This window comes from Chlamydomonas reinhardtii, chromosome 9 (assembly GCF_000002595.2).
Source record: "Chlamydomonas reinhardtii strain CC-503 cw92 mt+ chromosome 9, whole genome shotgun sequence".
Taxonomy (NCBI): Eukaryota; Viridiplantae; Chlorophyta; class Chlorophyceae; order Chlamydomonadales; family Chlamydomonadaceae; genus Chlamydomonas; species Chlamydomonas reinhardtii.
The window spans coordinates 2,622,351-2,641,773 of NC_057012.1; the positions used below are offsets into that span (position 1 = coordinate 2,622,351).

At 67.5% G+C, this 19,423-nt stretch overlaps 3 protein-coding genes across 3 annotated transcripts; 2 read left to right on the forward strand and 1 right to left on the reverse strand.

Annotated features, from left to right (window-relative positions):
• Nucleotides 1-99: 99 nt before the first annotated feature.
• On the forward strand, nt 100-7,691 carry CHLRE_09g390250v5 (uncharacterized protein). The gene is made up of 3 exons (XM_043065539.1): nt 100-597; nt 1,350-1,482; nt 1,980-7,691. The coding sequence occupies exons 1-3, from the start codon at nt 448-450 to the stop codon at nt 6,224-6,226; spliced, it is 4,530 nt and encodes a 1,509-aa protein (XP_042921009.1). The 5' UTR covers nt 100-447; the 3' UTR covers nt 6,227-7,691.
• A 48-nt stretch (nt 7,692-7,739) lies between these two features.
• Nucleotides 7,740-12,151, forward strand: CHLRE_09g390200v5 (uncharacterized protein). Its single transcript, XM_043065536.1, has 7 exons — nt 7,740-8,662; nt 9,069-9,130; nt 9,537-9,612; nt 9,812-9,886; nt 10,079-10,192; nt 11,426-11,506; nt 11,687-12,151. Exons 1-7 carry the CDS (start codon nt 7,766-7,768, stop codon nt 12,053-12,055), a joined length of 1,674 nt encoding a protein of 557 aa, XP_042921010.1. The 5' UTR covers nt 7,740-7,765; the 3' UTR covers nt 12,056-12,151.
• Nucleotides 12,152-12,295: 144 nt separating this feature from the next.
• On the reverse strand, nt 12,296-19,049 carry CHLRE_09g390150v5 (uncharacterized protein). The gene is made up of 2 exons (XM_043065533.1): nt 18,753-19,049; nt 12,296-18,566 (listed from the first exon to the last, which is right to left on the reverse strand). The coding sequence occupies exon 2, from the start codon at nt 18,547-18,549 to the stop codon at nt 15,124-15,126; it is 3,426 nt and encodes a 1,141-aa protein (XP_042921011.1). The 5' UTR covers nt 18,550-18,566; nt 18,753-19,049; the 3' UTR covers nt 12,296-15,123.
• Nucleotides 19,050-19,423: the final 374 nt, after the last annotated feature.

A 19,423-nucleotide genomic window follows, 5' to 3' on the forward strand; every position in this document is an offset into this window, starting at 1 on the left:
AAACCATGAAACCATGGGGGTGAACGGCCGCCCAGTGCCCAGCGCATCATGCTACTATGTAGTGACAGCTACTTCTTTGGTCTATCCCAAAAACCAGTCCTAGCGCTAGAAGACTTGATTGTTCCCATCTCGGACTCCCTTGCCTTCGGTTCAGTGAGCTGACTGGTTACAGTTAAATGTTATAGATGATGTTTGTTATACGGATAAGAGCACAAAGGGCCCTGCAAGCGTGACACGACCTTTTGTCAAGAGGGATTTCCTCGCACACGAAATGACTCTTCAATTCATTTATCGTTGCGCAATGCAACCAAGGCACCAGTAGGCGCTGTGCTAGGTTGTGCCCGGTCATTGTCCGGGCTGAAGAGCCAGGCACATGTGGTGCATGTCTGGCCCCTCGAGAGCAGAGCCCCGCAGTTCCCCGCAGCGGCGCTGTAGCTAGTGCAAATAATGGAGGTAGCAGCTCAGCTTCTTGCGTCCGGAAAGCTCAAGGCGTCAGCGGCGACGCTTGAACGCCATCTGAACGAGGAGAAGGACAAGGAGGTCATCAAGTATGGCATCAACACTGTTGAGACAGAAGCGGCGCTACGGAAGGGCGTGGTGAGCAAGGGCGGGGGCCGGGCGGGCTGCATTCGCAGCTGGGAGGTAGGGCGCATCCCCGCAGTTCGTGCGAACTATGGCCTGAGGCCGCTGTCACGTCGCCGGCGGGTGGACGGCGCGAGCTCGGGGCTGCACGCAGGGCGATGCCAGCAACACGACATGTAGTTATCAAATCCAGGAAGTGGTATTGAATGTCGGGTATTGGGTGTCGGGGCGGGTGCGGGGCGGGGGTGGGGTGCGGCGCTAGCTCATCCAAAATGTTGCGCACGTGGCACTTGCTGATACCTGCGGTTGAGCTCCCCACGCCCCGGCCCCTTCCTCTCGCTCCCCTCGCCCTCCCTGCTTGTTTCTGGTGGGCTTGCAGCCTCGTCGCGTGGCCATGCGAAGCGGCAAGCCCCTGCCCCCTCCCACCACACCCTGTCATCCCCGTGTCTCTGGCTGCTGGGTGGGAGTGCTGCAGACAGCCCGCCCTGCCTCCCCCACTCCACCCCACCCCACCCCCACTCCGAACACCGCTGCCACCGTCCTAGCCATGCCTGGAACCCCTCGCCCCGTCTCACCCGCCCCTGCATGTCTCCTGTCTGGGAATGCCTACAAGAAGAATCGCCCTCTCCTCTCCTCCCCTCTCACCCCCTCTCCTCCCCTCTCCTCCCCTCTCACCCCCTCTCCTCCCCTCTCACCCCCTCTCCTCCCCTCTCACCCCCTCTCCTCCCCCTCTCTCGCGCCTCTTCCCCTCTTCCCCCCCCCCTCAGGAGACGCTGGGCTACCTTCGCGAGGTGCAGGCCATCACGGAGGAGTACCGCCTGCGCACCAGCCAGCCCAACCCCGTCAACAGGGAGTTCCGGGAGCAGGCGGGCGGGTGGGCGCCGCGGGAGCAGATGCCCAGTGAGTGCGGAGGGGAGGGAGGGAGGAGGGACAGGGACAGGGACAGGGACAGGGACAGGGACAGGGACAGGGACAGGGACAGGGACAGGGACAGGGACAGGGACAGGGACAGGGACAGGGACAGGGACAGGGACAGGGACAGGGACAGGGACAGGGACAGGGACAGGGAGGATTGGGAGGGTGGGAGGGTCACGACATCCAGACGCAATGTGCCCTGGGCTGCACTGCTAGTTGTGCAGCGAGGGGGGGGGGAAAGGGTGGCAGGGGGGCTTGGGAGGAGGGGAGTGGACCGGGGCGTCTAGGGGGGGTTGGGGTAGCGGCGTAGTGGAGGCAGGACGCATGCAGGGTGCGGAGGTGGGAGCCCGGGGCAGGGCCCCCCTGGTGGGGGTTGCGGAGTTGGACGCCCACGCACGCCACATCCCCGTGACCTCCCGCGTCAAACAAACCTCCGCGACACAAACCCCCGCCACGTCCCACGCCCCCACCTCAACCCTCAGAGACCTGGTTTGCTCCCACCAGCAACAGTGTGGTTGTGAAGCGCCCCGCATCCAGCCGCGACGCCAGCCGCCCCCGCTCGCCCAAGCACGCCTCCCCCTCCACCCCCGTCGCCGCGCCGCGCTCCCGCCCCGCCTCCGCCGCCCTCAAGGCCCTGCACGGCGTCAGCGACGCTGACGTCAGCACCGCGCTCGGCGCCGCCGCCAGCGCCCTGGCGGCGCACCAGCAGGCGGCGGCGCTGTCGGCGGCGGCGGCGGCGGCGGCGGGGCGGGCGGGGCTGGGGTCGCGGCCGGGATCGCGGACGTCGCTGACGGGCACGCCGTCGGCGGCGCCGGGGACGCCGTTGGCGGCGGGAATGGGGATGGGAATGGGAATGGAAGGTGTGGGTGCGGGTGGAGGTGGTGGAGGTGGAGATGGAGGTGTGTCGCCGCCGGCGCGGCGGCTGCCGCGTGCGTCGGCGCCTGGCACGCCAGTGGCGGGCGCGCCTGGGGCAGGCGCCGGCGGCAGCGGTGGCGCGGTGGCCGCGTTGGCGGCGGCGACGGGCTCGCCGCGAGTGGCGGGCGTAGGCGCCGCCGGCGCGGCGGCAGCGTTCACCGCCGCCGCCGCGGCGGGCGCCTTCCGTGCCGGCGGCAGCGCCGGCGTGCGGCGGCGGCGCAGCGCCAGCAGCAGCGGCACGGAGCTCATCCCGGGCGTGGCGGTGTGTTTCGACGGCGGCGGCGACCACGCCGTGCCGGGCACCGGCCCCGCCGGCCCGGTGCAGCTGCCGCCCAACCAGCCGCGCTACAGCATCAACCTGTTCCAGGCGCAGCTGCAGCAGCAGCTCTACCTGCAGCAGCTGGAGCAGCAGCTGGCGGCGGCGGAGGGCGGCGGCGGCGATGAAGACGGGCCGTACAGCGGCGCCGCCAGCGGCGCCGCCGAGGATGACCTGCTTGGCGGCTACGCCGACAGCGGCCCGGGCTCGGCGGCGTTTAGCGGCGGCGGCGCGGGCCCCGGCTCCGCCGGAGGCGGCGGCGGCGGCCGCAGACCCAATCTGGGCACCGGCTACCGCGCCCTTGCTGATGAGGACGTGTCGACCCACCTGCGCAATGTGCTGGTGGTGGGCGGGCCCGCCGTCGGCGTCAGCGTCGCCGCGGCGGCGGCCGCGGCGGCCGCCGCCGCCGCCACCTCCGCCGAGCAGGTCAGCGCCGCCGCCGCCAAGGTGATCGCCAGCAACTACGAGGCGCGGCACGTCAACGTGGGGTACGGCATTGGTCTGGTGGGCACGGGGAACAACCAGGCTGCGTTTGCGGCGGGCATGTGCACGCCGCCAGGCATGACGGCGGCCGGCGAGCCGCTGCCGTCGGACTCGCCGTCCACATCGCCGCGCAAGGGCGCGCGCAGCGGCGGGCAGCAAGCGGCGGCGGCGGCGCCGCCATCGGCGGCGGTGGTGGCGGCGGCCGCCGCCGCGGCGCTGATCCCGGAGCCGCGCACGTCGCTGCCCGGCATGAGCGGCGGCGGCGGCGGCGGCGGCGGGGAGCTGGTTTTTACTCGCCGCAGCCTGGTGCTGGGGGGGCGCAACAGCCTCAGCGGCGACACGCTGGCGGCGGCGCTGGCGGGCCGCGCCTCCCACTCGGGCGTCTCCTCCAGCGGGCTGCTCGCCGGCGGCGGCGGCGGCGGCTACGGTGGCGGCGGCTACGGTGGCGGCGGCGGCGGCGGCGGCGCCAGCGCCGACGGCATGTTTCCCATGATGCTCGGCAGTGACGTCGGTCTGCCACTGGAGCCGATGCCGTCGTCCAGTCCTGGTCTGGTGGCGGGCGGCGGCGGGCTGCAGCCGACGCCGCCGCCGTCAGGGCCGCTGGAGGCGCGTGCGGCGGGCTCCGGCGGCGGCGGCGCTGGCGGCGCGGGTCGGCTGTCGGGCCGCACGCACCGCAGCGTGCTGCACCACCACCAGCACCCCGGCGGCGCCGCCGCCGCCGCGGCGGCGGCGGCGGCGGCCGCCGGCCTTGGCGATGCCACCTCCTCGCCGCGCGTGTCGGCGCCCAACTCGCCTGTGCCCACACGCGTGTCCGTCATGTCGGCGCGGCTGGCGGCGCGCGCCGGCGACGACACCGGCGGCAGCAGCGGCGGCGCCGCCGCTGGCGCCGGCGCCACGCCCGGCAACGTCAGCCCCGGCGGCGGCAACAGCCCCGGCGGCGTGATCGCGATGCGCGGACGCCTGCGCAACATCACCGTGCCCGCCGCCAGCGCCGGCGCCAGCCATGACGATGACGCTGGGCCGGCGGCGCCGCCGGCGCAGATGGGCAGCCCCATGGTGGGTCGCACGCCGTCGTTCAAGCGGGCGTTGCTGGTGCCGCAGTCGCCTGGCGGCAGCGGCGCCGCCACGCCCACCATGTGCCCCGACTCGCCGTTGGGCGGGCCGCACTCTGGCGGCGGCGGCCTACTGGGCCGCACCAGCTCGCGCACCGGCATGGTGGCGGCGGCAGCGGCGGCGGCGGCGGCGGCGGCTGCCGCCGCCGGCGTTGAGACGGTTGACGTCTCGCCGACGGAGGCTAACGCGGCGGTGATGCTGCTGCCGTCGCCTGGCGGCGGCGGCGGCGTGCCGCCGCACCGCACGCCCAGCAGCCGCCTCAGCATCATGGGCGCACCGACGCAGCCGATGGCGGCGGCGGCGGCGGCGGCAGCCGATGACGATGACGTCATGATGGGGGCGGCGGCGGCGGCGGCGGCAGCGGCGGCGGCGGCGGCGCACCGCGGGCACCAGCCGCCGTCGGGCCTCATGCGGCGCAAGAGCAGCGGCGGCCTGCCAGCGGCGCAGGTCGCGGGGGCTGACGGCGGCTTCAGTCCCCTGCCCACCATGCCAAGCCCCTTTTACAACCTGACACAGCACCAGCGGCTGAACAGCCGCGGCCGAGACAGCGAAGCCGGGGCGTCAGGCACGGCGGCGGCGGCGGCGGCGGCGTCGCCGTCAGCGTCGCCGTCAGGCGCGGCCGCTATGACGCTGTCTTCGCGAGGGGAGCGCGCCGACGGCGGCGGCGGCGGCGGCGCAGCCGACGTCAGCGACGGCCGCGGCAGCGGCGGCAGCCGCCGCGGCACGGGCAGCCTGCCGCCAACGCCGCGCAACGAGGCGCCGCCGGCGGTGCCGTCGCCGCGGCGCGTCAGCACCGGCGGCGTGGTGGCGGCGTCGCCCACGCCGTCGCCGTCGGGCGCGGCGGCGGTGGCGCAGCGCGGCGCCGCCGGCGGCGGTGGCGGCCGGCAGCGGCGCAACAGCACCATCACCATCCTGGAGGAGCCCGACCCGTACGAGCTGGATGGGCCGCACAGTGCAGGGCACGGCAGCTACGGCGGCGGCGGCGGCGGCGGCGGCGGCGGCCACAGCAGTCACGGCGGCGCGAGGCACAGCCCCGCTGCGTCGCCATCCGGCGCCGCCGCCGCCGTCGCCGCCAGCACGTCCGTACCGCACATGACGGCGTCAGCGGCGGCGGTGCAGCTGTCCCCGCGCAACGCCGCCGTCGTGGCCGCCGCAGCCGCGCAGCTGGGCGCGCCGCGGCTCGGCGCCGGCGGCGCCGCCTCCAACCACCCGTCGCCGCGGTCAACCGCCGCCGCCGCCGCGGGCGGCAGCGGCGGCGGTAGCGGCTCGGCGTCACCGCTGTTCACTCGCCGCGGCGCGCCGTCGCCGGCGGCGCTGAGCACTGGCGGCGGCGCAGACGCCATGATGTCGGTCCTGAACTCGGTGAAGGACCCGGCGCAGCGGCCGGCGTCGGCGGGCGGCGGGCGGGCGCGGCGGGCCAGCATGAGCTCGGGCGCCGGCGGCGCGCCGTTGAGCGGCGACGCGGTGCCTGTGGGCATGCGGCTCAACTTCATGGGGGGTGCGGATGCGGTGGGCGGACAGGCGGAGGGCAAGCCCTGGCAGCCGGCGCAGCCAACCAGCCCCACACGCCGCAACCGCCGCAACAGCATCGCGGCCGCGCCCGCCGCCGCTGCGGCAGCGTCGGCGGCGCCAGCGGCTGCCTCCGGAGCGCTTACGCCGACGCCGCACATGTCGCGCGCCTCCGCGCCTGGCGTGGCACCCGCGGCGGCGGCGGCAGCGGCAGCAAGGCCTGGGTCGGCGCGCGCGCGGCGTGACAGCAGCGTCGGGGTTGAGGACGCGCCCGGATCGCCTGCTCTGCTCCAGCAGCACACTGTGGCGGAGGAGGCGCGCATGGGTGTGGGCGCAATGCCGGCCATAGCGCGCAAGCAGGCGCAGGCCATCAAGCAGACCCTGGACATCTAGTGGCTCGTGTGGGCGTGGCGTGGCAGTGGCTTGCGTGGGAACACGTGGCGCGATGGCCGGCGTATGTGGCTCTGTGGCTTGTGTGGGGGTCAGGAGGAGGGAGGGCGGGAGGGAGGGAGGAGGGAGGAAAGAGGGACGGAGGAAGCAGTGCTTCTGTATGTTGCAACACGACATGTGACGACTGACTCGTGGGACGGACAGCCATGGACCTTTAGTAAACACATTCTGCTGCGCTGCATAAGCGGAAGGAGAAGGACTACAAGCGGAGTGCAGGAGGAGGGTAACAGCTCGGCTGGCTACGTGGGAGGAGGGTGGGGGCAGCGTGTGTTGCAGCCGCATAAGCAGCTTTGATGAAACCTGTCGACCGTACGTGACAGTTTTCGGAGACGCAGTATGTCATGTCAGTGGGGCACCTAAGTGCCTTGCCTGACCCCCGCAGCCGAGATGTTGCGGGTGGGTAATGTGACTGTTTGTTTATGTTCAGTTTTTTGGATTGGGTACCGTATTGCCACACGGCATGGACTGACGACGGCATCGGCAAAGGGACTCGTCGCGCATGTGACACAGCGCGTCGCACTCGCTGTGGCCTTGGTTGCCTCCGGGGGCAAAGCGCAACCGCAGGTATCAGGACTCGCGGACGCCGCAGCGGCCAGCGGCGGTGCGCTGGACACATTACCGCTGTGGCCGCCATTTTGGCTATTGAATAAGTAAGTGGGGCTGTGGAGGTACGGCATGGAGGTGTGGAGGTGTTGATGATTGGACGCGTGGACTGAGACACAGGAGTGCGCGGCGTGCTGACAACTAAACCGGCGGTGAATGCTCGGCGTGCTTAGGAGGTTGGCGCTGCAGGAGGGCGTGCGTGTGTGCACGCGGGCACTCGCGTGTTGCGACCGGGGGTCCTTGACCGTACATAGGACGCGGGCCGCCCTTTGGTTGACGCGGCTTTACTTTACGGGGGAAGCATCCTTCTTTCTTTCGATTTCCAGTCCTTGTGGGATTGGCACTCTTCCGCTTTTGGGGCGTTGCGTTTGCGTTTTGTGTGCAAGCATGGACACATCCCTAACGTGCTGGTGGACCACTTGTGACGATTGACGAAGCGAACTGCGTCCGGCGGCGGGTGCGAAAAGCAAGGCACAGAATGCGAGCTGGCGTGAGAGCTTGAGTCAGCTTGAGTTGGCGGCGTGCGCTGACGACCTACGCCGACTGTTGTTGTGGTGCTCGTACGGGGCTGGCCGGGAGTTGTGCGCTTTGAGTGCAAAGTTGTGCGCTTGAGGAGGCGCCCGAGCAAGTGGCAAGGCGGCCATAATTCATGTTTGTTGCGCAAGTAACGGCGTATTATGCATGCTTATTCTGTGTTTGGCAATAAAAAAAACCGGCTGGATCCCGCGTGGTCCGTAGATCCTGGGTGGCCAGTTGACAAGCTGTCAACAACCCCAAACATTCTTGTCCCTGCGCCGAAGCCTATACCCGCCCCAAACGGTTTGCGGCCCCACTGCCTACTGGCTCAACGCTTCTTAACTAACACAGCTGACCACAAACATGTGGGTGCGACCGCGCTACGCCCGTGCCGCATTAGCCGCTAAGGCGGCAGCGGCCAGGGGCCCGTCACACACAGCTGCAGCAGCGGCAGCCATGGGTCACGCAGCTGACACCAACACTAACACCGCCACCACTACCACCGCCACCGCGGCCGCGCCCACGCTCCGACAGGTGCGGCGGCAGGGCTACGCCCGCGCCCGGCCGCTGCTGCGGGCGGCGTTGCTGCTGCTCGCCGGCCTGGCTGCCACCGCACTGCCCGTGCTGGCGCTGGGAGCCGCCAGTGCCGCCGCCGCCGCCTTGGGCGCCACCAGTGCCGCCGCCGCCGCCCCAGGAGTGGTAGCAGCAGCGACAGGCACGCCGGGCGGCGCTGCTGGTGGCGCCCTTAAAGCCAGGAGAAACGGCAATAACAGCAGTAACAGCAGCAGCACTGGCGGCAACGCAACGGCGGCGCAGGCAGTAGCATCACCAGCAGCAGCACCACCTCCGCCGGCGGCGGTGGCGTCTTACGTAAGGCTGCCGCCCACAGCGCCGGAGCTGACTCAGCCGCCGGACCCGGCAGTGTGGCACGTGTACGGCGGCTGCGTGCCGCGCGTGCAAAACCCTGGCTCCCCCGACTCAGCCCCCGGCGCCCCCGGCTTTGCGGTCTACTGTGTCGCGCCGGCTGCTGGGGCCGCGGCTGCGGGGGCAGGCGCGGGAGGGGCAGCGGCGGGGGGCGGGAGGAACGTGTCGTTCTGGCACGATGTGCCCCTGGGTCTGAAGCGGCAGAAGGCGAGCAGTAGCAGCAGCAACAGCAGTAGCAGTAGCAGTGGCAAGAGTCAAGAGCAGGAGGGGGAGGAGGTGACGTTCTGGGTCACAAACGAGATCCCGCGGGGCACAAACGCCAAGATTGAGACCCAGGTGGGTGGGTCGCCGCCGGGGAGTGCGTGGAGTGGCGTGGCGTGCCCTGGTGATGTGCCCTGGTGCTGCTGCACTGAACGACCCCCTGGGAGGAGCGGGGGTAGGTCACGGGTGTGCGTACTTACCAGCCCAAACTAAACCGACCCCAATGCATTAGAGCAAGGTGGAAGGGAGGGGGCGCAGGGGCGGTGCGGCACACGTGTGGCAGCAGGCGGCTTGGTGCCAGACGTGCCTGCACGTACTTTTTGCACGGCGACGGGCTGCTGCCAACTCCTGGCCTGTCGGGCTGCCAACCCGCTCGCTGCTCCTGTTCCCTTTCCCGCCACCCACCCATGCCGCCTTCTCTCCACACACACACACACGCTATTCCCGCCCGCCCCCCGCCCCCCCCACGTCGCCGCCGCAGACGTCACTGCCATACAACCCCATGATGCAGTCGACCCTGAAGGAACAGCGCCAGCTGGGCGGGTGAGCGCGGGCTTGCGTGCGTGTGTGTGTGTGTTAAAGAGCACAAGGAAAACATAGCGCAAAGACAGTGTATGCGATCGATGCAGCAAAGCGACGGTGCGTGTGTGTGTGTGTGTGTGTGTGTGTCTGTGTGAGTGAGAGCAACTAAAGCGACAACCTCCAACCTCGAGGCCCAACACACACCACTCATGCCGAGCGCATCCGGCACCACCACCGACCAACTGACAGCAACAGTGGCCCGCCGTACAGACACGTGCAAATGGTACACACACACACACACACACACACACACACACACACACACACACACACACACACACACACACACACACACACACACACACACCGAGTCATCGAGCGACCCACACACACACACACACACACACACACACACACACACACACAGGCCCAGCCCGCCGCCCGACCAGCTGCGCTACTACCGAGTGGGCCCCTCGCTGGTCAACTACGGCGGCATCCCCCAGGTGTGAGGGCCTGCAGGCGTGTGTGTGCCGGCCTGCTGCATGCGCCTTCGCACTCACTGCGTGCCGGTTATTGCACCTACCGCCACCCACGCCGCAACCCTGCCACACTTGTAACGCTCAACACGCGTTCACACATACGCGCGCACTGCCGCGCGGCTGCCACCGCCGCCGCCGCCCACCCGCCGCCGCCCACCACCAGACGTGGGAGGCCAGCGACGTGCCGGACCCGGTCACCGGACTGCCCTCCGACAACGACCCGTTGGACTACCTAGAGGTGAGTGGCAGCTGACCTGGGTGGTCTGGTGGTGCGGGGACTGGTGGTCTGTGCGGCCTCTGCGGTTTCTTTCTCGCCAGCCACAGCCAGAAGGCCCAAGCTTGCGTTTGATAGCCTTGATTCCCACCCAGCTCCCCGTGCTGCTGCTGCCGTACGTACGTGCTGCTGCTGCCGCCGCTGCCGCACGCACAGGTGGGCGGCGCGGTGCTGCCTGTGGGCGGGGTGGTGCGTGTGCGGCTGCTGGGGGCGCTGACCATGGTGGATGACAACCAGACCGACTGGAAGATGCTGGTGGTCAATGTCAAGGTGCGCGTCTGTGCCGTACTGGGAAGGGTGCGATGGGCCAGCAGCAGGGTAAGGGGCGCGTTAGCGTAGCCCCGTGGTGTGCAGCGCATTATTCCCAGACTTGGAAGGGGCGACACTGGGAGACGAGAGAAGGGGCTGACCCTGTGTGTGTGTGTGTGTGTGTGTGTGTGTGTGTGTGTGTGTGTGTGTGTGTGTGTGTGTGTGTGTGTTAAAAACGAAACGAAACGAAAGCCCGCCTGTGTGTGTGTGTGTGTGTGTGTGTGTGCGATAGGACAGGGTTAAGGCAGGTTGGTGAAGTCCCGTAGGGTGCAGCTGACTCCCAGACCCCAGCAGATGGCAAACAATTTGCAACGGCAGGGCAGGAGTGCGCGGACTGTCCGCTGTTACTGGGTTGCGCATGCACTCTGGCCACCTGTGTTAAACCAGGCTAGGCATAGACATAACCTAGCTGGCCAGGCGAGGACGCTGCTTCACTGCTGGAGGAATACGCGAGTTGCGGGTTTGCTGGGACAATGGACTGCCGTCGCAGTCCCCGAGTTATGAGATACCCCGGCGGTTCTCACTGGGCATGCCCCCGATTGCTAGCTGGTCCAAACGCTAGTCTTGCCTGCCGCTGAACACGCCTTGGCGTTCTCGCTCCCGCAGGTGATCAGTCTGCTCTCAGCGAGTCACAAGAACTACATATTAGTCGTCGTAAAGCCAATATGGAGTAACAGCGGACAGTGCCGCTCACAGGCGTCGACCAACTGTACGGCAACTTCTCACTCGCACCTTTCTCTCAGGCTGATAGCAAGCAAGGTTAATCCTACACCAAGAGGCGATACACAGTCTTAGCTGCTCAAGTCCACACGCAGTCACACACGCGACACAAAACCCTAGGCTACACACGCTCGTGCCGGTGGAATGCAGTGCCGGCAGAATGGCGCGACAGCGCGGCTGGTTGAACGACGGATTTACTGTACCGACAAGTTGCTGGCTGGCTGGAAGTGTGTGTGTGTGTGTGTGTGTGTGTGTGTGTGTGTGTGTGTGTGTGTGTGTGTGTGTGTGTTTATATGTGTGTATGCAGGGGAAGTACGTGCAGGCAGGGGTGTGCGGGTATACGGTTATGCGTGGGCTCGGGTAGGGTCACGGACACTCGGACAGTCCGGGCTTTCTTGAGGATGCCTACCCATTGTGCGTGGTCCCCGCTGCCCTCCCCCCTCTCCTTCATACATGTGCGGTGTCACTTGTCAGGACCCGGCCGGGTGGCGGGACGTGGCGGACCTGCCGCCCGCCCGGCGCCAACAGCTGTACGAGTTCTTCCGTACCTACAAGGTGCGTGATGATGATGAGTCATCATGGATGGGGCGCGCGCGCGTGGGTGATGCACGTGCGCGCGCCAGCTGCGCTGTCAGTTGGTCGCACACCCACCAGCCCCTTTGAGCGAGATGCGAGATGCCCATCTGCTGGCTCCTTATGCCCCACTAATGCCCGCACCCCAACGCGTGCGAACAGATTGCCGAGGGCAAGCCGCCCGTCACCTACTTCCTCCCAGCCACCAACACCACCACCGCCGCCGCCGCCGACTGGGCGGGCGCCTTCGTGGGCCGAGCCGCCGCCGCCGCCGTGCTGACGCGTAAGCACGCCGAGTGGCGGCGGCTGCTGGCGGGCGGCTGTAGCAGCGATGCCTGCGCGCCGCTGACGGCGGCTGTAGCAGCCGAGTACGGCCCCACCTGGCGGGAGCAGGGGCTGGGGCAGCGGCTGGCTGCTGCCGGGGCTGGTGGTGGCAAGGGGGGAAAGGCTGCCACTCGGGCCCGAGGCGACGCTGCTGGTGGTAGTGGTGGTGTGAGTGGGGTTGTGCCTGGGTCTGTCCGCAAGAGCTGATGAGTGCAGTGCTGGGCGGTGGCGCGGCGGCACACATACAGTGTTTCGTGCTGGGCTCGTCGTATGCGGTATGCCTGGCTCAGTCGGTTGCCTTGGCCCCATCCGCACACGCGCCGTGCCGCACCGCCTCAACCGAGCAGGCTGACCTAGCTTGTCATTGGTGATTTGCGGAACGCGCTGAGACGCGGCGCGTCGCATCCACACATGTCCACAGTACATAGTAGCGGCTGTTGTGGCGTCAGAGCTTCGTACATGCTGCCTTATACATGGCCTCCCGCACATATCCCGAACATCGGCGTTATTATCTGCGCCATTCAACACGACACACAGGCGCCGTCAGCAGAGCGGGCGTGGCTAGTATGGGGCGGCCGCGGCTAGCCCCATGCTTTGAAGCCTGGCCCCAGCTTCCCTCTCTCGGGGAAGGGCGCGCCACTGCGCTAGCAGCAGCGCCGCCTCTAACCCAAGCTCAAACATGCCGAGATTGGTCCTACGGTATCCATAAGCCGCCCACAAAAGGCCGTACGGTACGTAACCGCGATACCGTGCGACCACGAATCACTCACTGCACATTATTGCGCGACCCGCTCCGCTACCTGGGCCGGCCGCCCGCACAACAAGTACGGTATGTGCAACGTCAAGCAGCAACCAACGGCACTTCAACACTATAATGATATATGTGCGCATGCGTGTAACACAGGGTGTAGCACGTCTGACCCAGCACATGATGAGGCCGTGCAGCAGCCACCCGTCCTCCAACGGCGGGGGCTGCCAGTTGCAGAGACGTGCAAGCTGTGGGCCCATGCATGCGTTGATAGCGAATGATCATGAAGAAACTAAAGCAACCTGACCTGCTGACATCCCTTCCAACCTGGCTCATTGGAATTGGGTAATAGCCCATGCCAGATGAGTAGCTAAAGCGTTGACAGCCGACAGTACGACAACCTGCACTCAAATCCCAACTTCTCAACACTCACCACTGTGCTACCGGGACACCTGTGACGAAGGGCCTGCTATCAACAGGGCTCGCTATCAAGGCTTAGTGTACGGGCCTGGCGCCCTTTTCGCAGCTTGAAGAGGCACCCTAAATGCCGCGGCACGTGAAGCGGCCTGCAGTTTGCGGGGCGGCACGCACGCACGCGCTTGCAGGATCAGCACAGCCACAACCGGTGCCATTCGTCTTGCGCGGATGACGAATTGTGTCGAAATCCCCAACCCCCTTGCTTGCGGAACCCTCTCACCGTCACACGACAACGCCCCATCGCCATCACCCCATCGGCTACAGCAGCGGCCACCGCCGGCCATCATGTCCCCGGCTTCGACCGTGACATATGAGCGTCTGTTGACCTCGTCACCGCCGCCTTCTCGCATGCGATAACGCGTTTGTACACCTTGCCAACAGCCACCCGGTCGTCCGACCTGCGGCTTCAAAACCTCATCCGGGATCCCCAGCCTGTCCTCTTATTGTCCAAGAATTCCACTGTCCTTGATGTCCATATCCACGTCGACGCCCTCACCCTCCGCTTCCATGTGCGCCTAGTAGACCCAGCAACACAGAGAGCCGGCATTGCGGCGCACCATGGCCCTCTCGGGACCTGTTGCACACTCCCGCTCGCACGCGACCTGGCCAACACAGGCGACCTGGCCAATCAACACAGGCGACACGCTCTTGTCATTCTCATCACATGCGCCCAGCCGCGCCCAACTGCTGCGCAGACGGAGCACTCTCCATGCGCCGCGCCGCTCGCTGCATCCGCCACGCCCACACGCCCACACGTCCACAGGCCCCCCACACGCAGCCGGTGAGGCGGCTGCGCACCACCAGGCGGCGGCGCATTGCTTTGCCACGCCGCATGCGGGTATGCGTCTGTGCACGTGCCACACGGAGGGATCTGCCCCCCCCGGCCCGCCCACCCAATGCTGATCACGCTCCTGGATCGCATCACTCGGGGGGCTCAGCCCCAAAACACACAACTGAAGTTCGGTGGCCGCTGACTCGAAAACACACAAGCACATTTAGAAAAAGAAGAAAAGGTAGTAAACACACTCTGGGTACAAGGACGCACGCAGGGACGCGCTAGCTTGTAGCATACTGTACATACCCACCCACACATCCACCGTACAATCACCATGATGTGCCAACCCAGACAGCCGCCTGGACCTGGGAAGCACGGCCCCCGCGCGCACACACAGACATAAAGTGTTAAGCAAGCGCGCGCGCAGGCGCATAAAGTGATCCAACTCATCAATCGTACGGCAAACCCGGTAAAAAAACCCCATAAGCCCTGCGATTGCCATACTGTAATGAAGGATGCAGTCATTACGCGAGGTGTTGTCTGCCTCATCGTGGTGGTCCACAGGACCATGCACTTCAGCATTGCGCAAGACCCTGAAACCCATGCCCATGCAAAAGAGCAGTCCATGCTTGCAAGTCCCATAAGCCCTTCTCCACCTAGACCTCCACAGTGAGACCCATTAAGACCCCCACAGACCTGGCATTGATCCCGCCCAAGGCTGTTTGCAATGCAACTTTTTACGTGGCAGCTGCATATGCAACGCTGTAAGCCACTGCATTCTATAAATACATGAATATCACGTCACATTGCACAGGCATCAACTCGGCGGCGAGAGGTGCTGCCAGATACAGCAACAGTACCGCCCCACCCGCTCCCCCAAAACACGCAAATTAAGGCCACAGAACTCCACCTCATCTGGGTACCCTGCTTGATCCTAACTGTGCTCACGCTCGTTTATTTGCCCACTTGTTCACATGCATCTATATGCCTTGTGCAACTAAAAAGGTATGGCTATGCCTTCCGCCTTCGGACCAATCGAGGCCTTGGCGCTTGTCTTCCATCGCCGCCTTCCTCCCAAAGTAAGAGACTAGCGCATCTCACCGGCGGCGGAGCCGCCGCAAAGTGCGACGCAAGCCCCATGGGAACAGGCGCATTCAAATCAAGCACAACACAACTCTGGATTAACAAGTGCCAGATATGCATGTCATGCATCTGTATGCAGGCAGGCAACCCATGCCGGAATAATTACGTAACACGGAATGTGGGCGGGTCCATCTACGAACATCCACGAAAGGCACCTAAAAGGCCCCCGGCCCTGTACCGAGCAGCCAAGTCAGGCTTGCTGCGCCGGGGGTTCTTCACCATGGCCTTTGAGCGCCCGAAGCAGCCGCCGATCAGGTGCCCCAGAAACGACTCCTTCTGGGCTGGTCCTCGCACTCCGCCGCCGCCGCCGCTGCCCTGGCTGCCCACTTCACTAATGCTGCTGGTGCCACTCGTGCGCGGCCGCGTGGCGGCCGCGACCGTCGCCGCCCCAGGCGCACCTTCTGGTCGGGCCGCCTCCGCCGCTGGCACCGTGGCGGCGCCACCGCCATCGCCGTTGTCCGGGCAGCCACCGCGGGACTGTGTCGGCGCCGCCTGCTCGTCGGCTAGGTGGTCGGGCTGGTGGTCGGGCATCACCCCCAGTAGCTGGTCAATGAGGGCGGTGAAGCCCGCAGCCAGAGGGCCGTCCAGCAGGCTTGAGGCGCACAGGCTGGCAGCCCGGAGCTGCAGCGGAGGCGGAGGAGGCGGAGGCGGAGGAGGCGGAGGAGGAGGACAAGGAGCGGCCTGCTGCGGCTCGGCCGGACCGGAGCCAAACGCAGCGGCGGCGGCGGCGCCGCTGGCCGAAGGGCGCGGCGCCTGCTGCTGGCGGCTGTGGTCCCGCGCGGCGACAAAGGCGGCCGCAAGGGCGGCGGCGGCGGCGCTGCCGCCGTCCCGGCCGGGCTGCGGCGGCACCAAGACGTCCGCGGCATAGCCCAGCTCGCAGCCGCGCTTGCACTGCCGCATGCCGCCGCCGCCGCCGCCGCCGTCAGCTCCGGGCTCGGAGGCGCCGCCGTCGGTGTCGGTCCAGCGGCCCAGGCTCAATGCCAGTCCGGTGGACAGCTTGTTCAACAGGGCGGGCGTGTCCGCATGCGTCAGGCCCTGTGCGGCCATGTGGCGACCCAACGCCTCCATACCGGCGGCGGCGGCGACGCTGCTGCCGTCGGTTGACGGCGCGACCACCGCCATCGCCGCTGCCGCCACCATCGCAGCGGCCGCGACGTCGTCGCCAGCGGCGTCGCTTGCGGCGCGCCGCCGCAGCACCGTCATCGCCTGGGCTATCTGGGCGCCGTGACCGCCGAGCAGCCGACCGCAGCCGCCGACGGCGGAAGTTGCGGCGTCGGCAGATGCGGTGGCGGCGGCTGTCGCCGCAGCGCCGCTGGCGCTGGTGAGGCTGCTGCTGTCGCTGACACGGCAGCGGGCGTCGGCAAAACATCCTCCGCCGCTGGCTTGCTGCAGCTGCCGCTTCTGCTGCGGTAGCTGCTGCTGGGGCTGCTGGGGCTGCTGCTCCGGCAGCGGCAGCGGGTGTGTATGGCCGGCGGGCGGCTGCTGCCCGCCGTGAGCCGGCGGCGGCGGCACTGCGAAGCGGCGGTGCAGGGCCGCCCGGCCGCCGCCGCGTGTGCCCGACCCAGCAGCAGGCCGGCGCCGCCGCTGCGAGGATGGCGTCGAGTTGGTGGCGGAGCCACGGCCGCCACCGGAGCTGGGAGGGGCAGCGGCGGGTGCCGGCGCCGACGCAGCGGCCTGGAATGGGCTGTCTATCACCCGTAGCCGCGGCGGCAGCTGCGGCGGCGTCGGTAACGGTGCCGGCAGCTCGGAGGAGTTCATGGAGAACGGGCCCGCGTCGGCGGCGGCGGCAGCAGCCTTGGGCGAGGGGGCGAAGTATCCAATTTCCTCGCCGTGCCCGCGCCGGCGGCGGTACGCGGCGTTCCTGGCCGCAGCGGCGCCGCCCGTGGCGCTGCTGACGGCCAGGTGGCGACGGCGCGGCGAGTCATCCTCAGATAAAAGGCACGATGACGCCCGTGAGATCTGGGCTGAGACCGCGGCGGCACTACCGCCTCCGCCGCTGCCTCCGCCGCCTCCGCCGCCGCGAATGAGGATTCCGTTGCTGTCAAGGCGGCCGCGCGCATCAGCGCGGCCGGGCGCCGCACGCCCCTGCTGCTGCCGCTGCTGCTGCCGCCGCCGCTGTCGCTGCTGTTGCCGCTGTAGCGCAGCCTCGATGTCCCTAATTACGCCGAGGGGGCGCGCCCGGTCCGTCGGCGGCGACGACGGCTGTAGCAGCGACGGAGGCGACACCTGTAGCAGCTGCTGGCTGTCTGGCAGCGGCAGTTCGGGATCCGCGCACGGCTTTAGCAGCTGCGCCGCCTGCGCCGCCAGCTGCAGCTGGAGCGGCAGCGGCTCTGCCGTGCCATGAAGGCCGGATTCCGCCTCCGACTCACACCCAGCCGGCGGCGCCGCAGGCTCCGGCGCCGCCGCGGACATCGGTGACGGCGACGGCTGTTGCTGCTGCGAGCGCAGGAGCTCGTGGTCGTGCGGCGGCGGCGTCTGCGGCCGCAGCGGGAAAGACGAGGTGGCGGCCGACTGCACGCAGGCGGCGGCGGCGGCGCGGGCGGCGGTGTTGTCGGCGTTGTCAAGCAAGGCCGGCGCCGTGGCTACAGCCGCAGCTGCTGCTGCTGTTGCGGAGCCCGGCTGCTGAAAGCTCAGGGCAAAGCTGGGACACAAGGCATGGCTGGCAGCGCCGCCATCGGTCTCCACGAGCGCCCCGCCGTCGCCTGTCGCTGACTCCGCTGCCGCCGCCGCCGCGCCCGCTCCTGCTCCGCCGCCGGCCCGGTTCCCCAGGTCCACGCGGGTGACGCCGGCTGCTGCTGCCAGCTTCGCCCAACCAGTGGCGGCGCCGCCGAGCAATGTAGAGGCGGCGGTGGGCGTGGCACCAGCGTCTGCGGCGGCGGCGGCGGCGGTGCCGCTGGTGGTCGGCATGTCGGGCCAGCTGTCGCAGCGGAGGTGCAGGGAGGAGGCGGAGGGGGTGTTGAGGAGCAGCTCGACGCCACTGCCGCAGGCGCTGCTGATGAGCTGCTGCTGCTGCTGCTGCTGGTGGTGGTGGTGGTCTTGGGGGCTGGCGGCGCCGCCGCCAACGCCGGCGCCCTCACAATCAGCGGTATGTGCGCGCGATGGGGGAAGGCATGGGTACGCGGCGGAGCGCCGGCGCCCCCGTTGCCGCCGGACGGCGGTGGGGTCCTGGTGCTGCCGCTGGCAGCTGCTCGCGGGACGGCTGGCGCCGGCAGCAGCAGCAGGATAGCCGCTGCCCATGCTGTCGGAGAAGTCGGTGGGCTGAAAGCGGCAGGGGCTGCGGCCGATGCCGTCGGCAGCAGCCACGCACGAGTGCTGTCGTGGCGGCGTGGCGCACAGCGGGAGTCCAAGCGAGGCCGTGGACGCGGCGCGAGTTCGGGATTGCGCGGCGCAACCCCGCTGAGGCCGAGGCTTGCTGTTTCCGCAACTCAGCTTCAGGTCGGCGCCACTTGCAGGTCCTCGTGTCGCGGCATCAGCACCGCAACACTCGAGCGCGACGGCCGCGGCGGATGCCGGGACGACATCATGAGCGAATACACTGTTGCATGAGCTTGGAGCCATCAGTCCGGCTCCCTTCCCTGCGACGGCCGACGGGTGAATCAGCACGTCTTAGTCGTCATGTCGGGGGGTATTGACACCGCTACGCAGAAACGATACATCCTCCCCCATGCATTGATCCAGGCTGTTATTTATATCTGGATTAAAGGACCCCGTGCAAGACCGCTTAGATAGTCGTCGAGATAGTATTTTCAGCTGCAGCGCACCGAGGGTGTTGTCGATAATCTTCAGAAGGTTTCGCGGCTCTAGAAAACCATCAAAAGAGATAGAAGGTATGAGCAGCGCCTAGCTCCGAAAGAAACTTCAATCTTCCAGTCAGTGAACGCACTTGCATTCTAGTACTTGCCATGATACACGATGGTGTTGATGGGCTTGGAATGTAAGTAGCGTCGATGGTGGCGAGAATGCGAGTGGCGGAAAACCGAGCCACTCAAACTCAAAGTTCCCGCCATGACAACCGCCGTGCCGCGACGACAACCGCCGCGACGACAACTCGCGCTTTTGTCCACCCCACTAACTGGAAGCTGTACCAAATGGAGAATGTTTCACTTATAATCTCCGCGCAAGCCGGATGGCTCTGCTTCCGGCGTCAGCTGGGCGCTATTTTTGTCGGTCGCCAGACGCATGGCCCCTAGCGAATTCTCGGGCTCCTTCCCGACGCCTTGCTTAACCTCGAATCACAATCTTTGGTTCCAAGCCCAAACTGCATACGTGAACAACGGAACCGCTGACAGGGGAGGCGGGGATGGCGTGATACAGGTGCAAGGGTGCCTCACGCAAGCCCTTGAAGGCCCTTCGGGTGCAGCGCAGGTACCATTTCTGTGCATGGCTTTGTCACCGAGACTGTCAACCGCCGCAGGGAAGTGTGCTCCCGTAC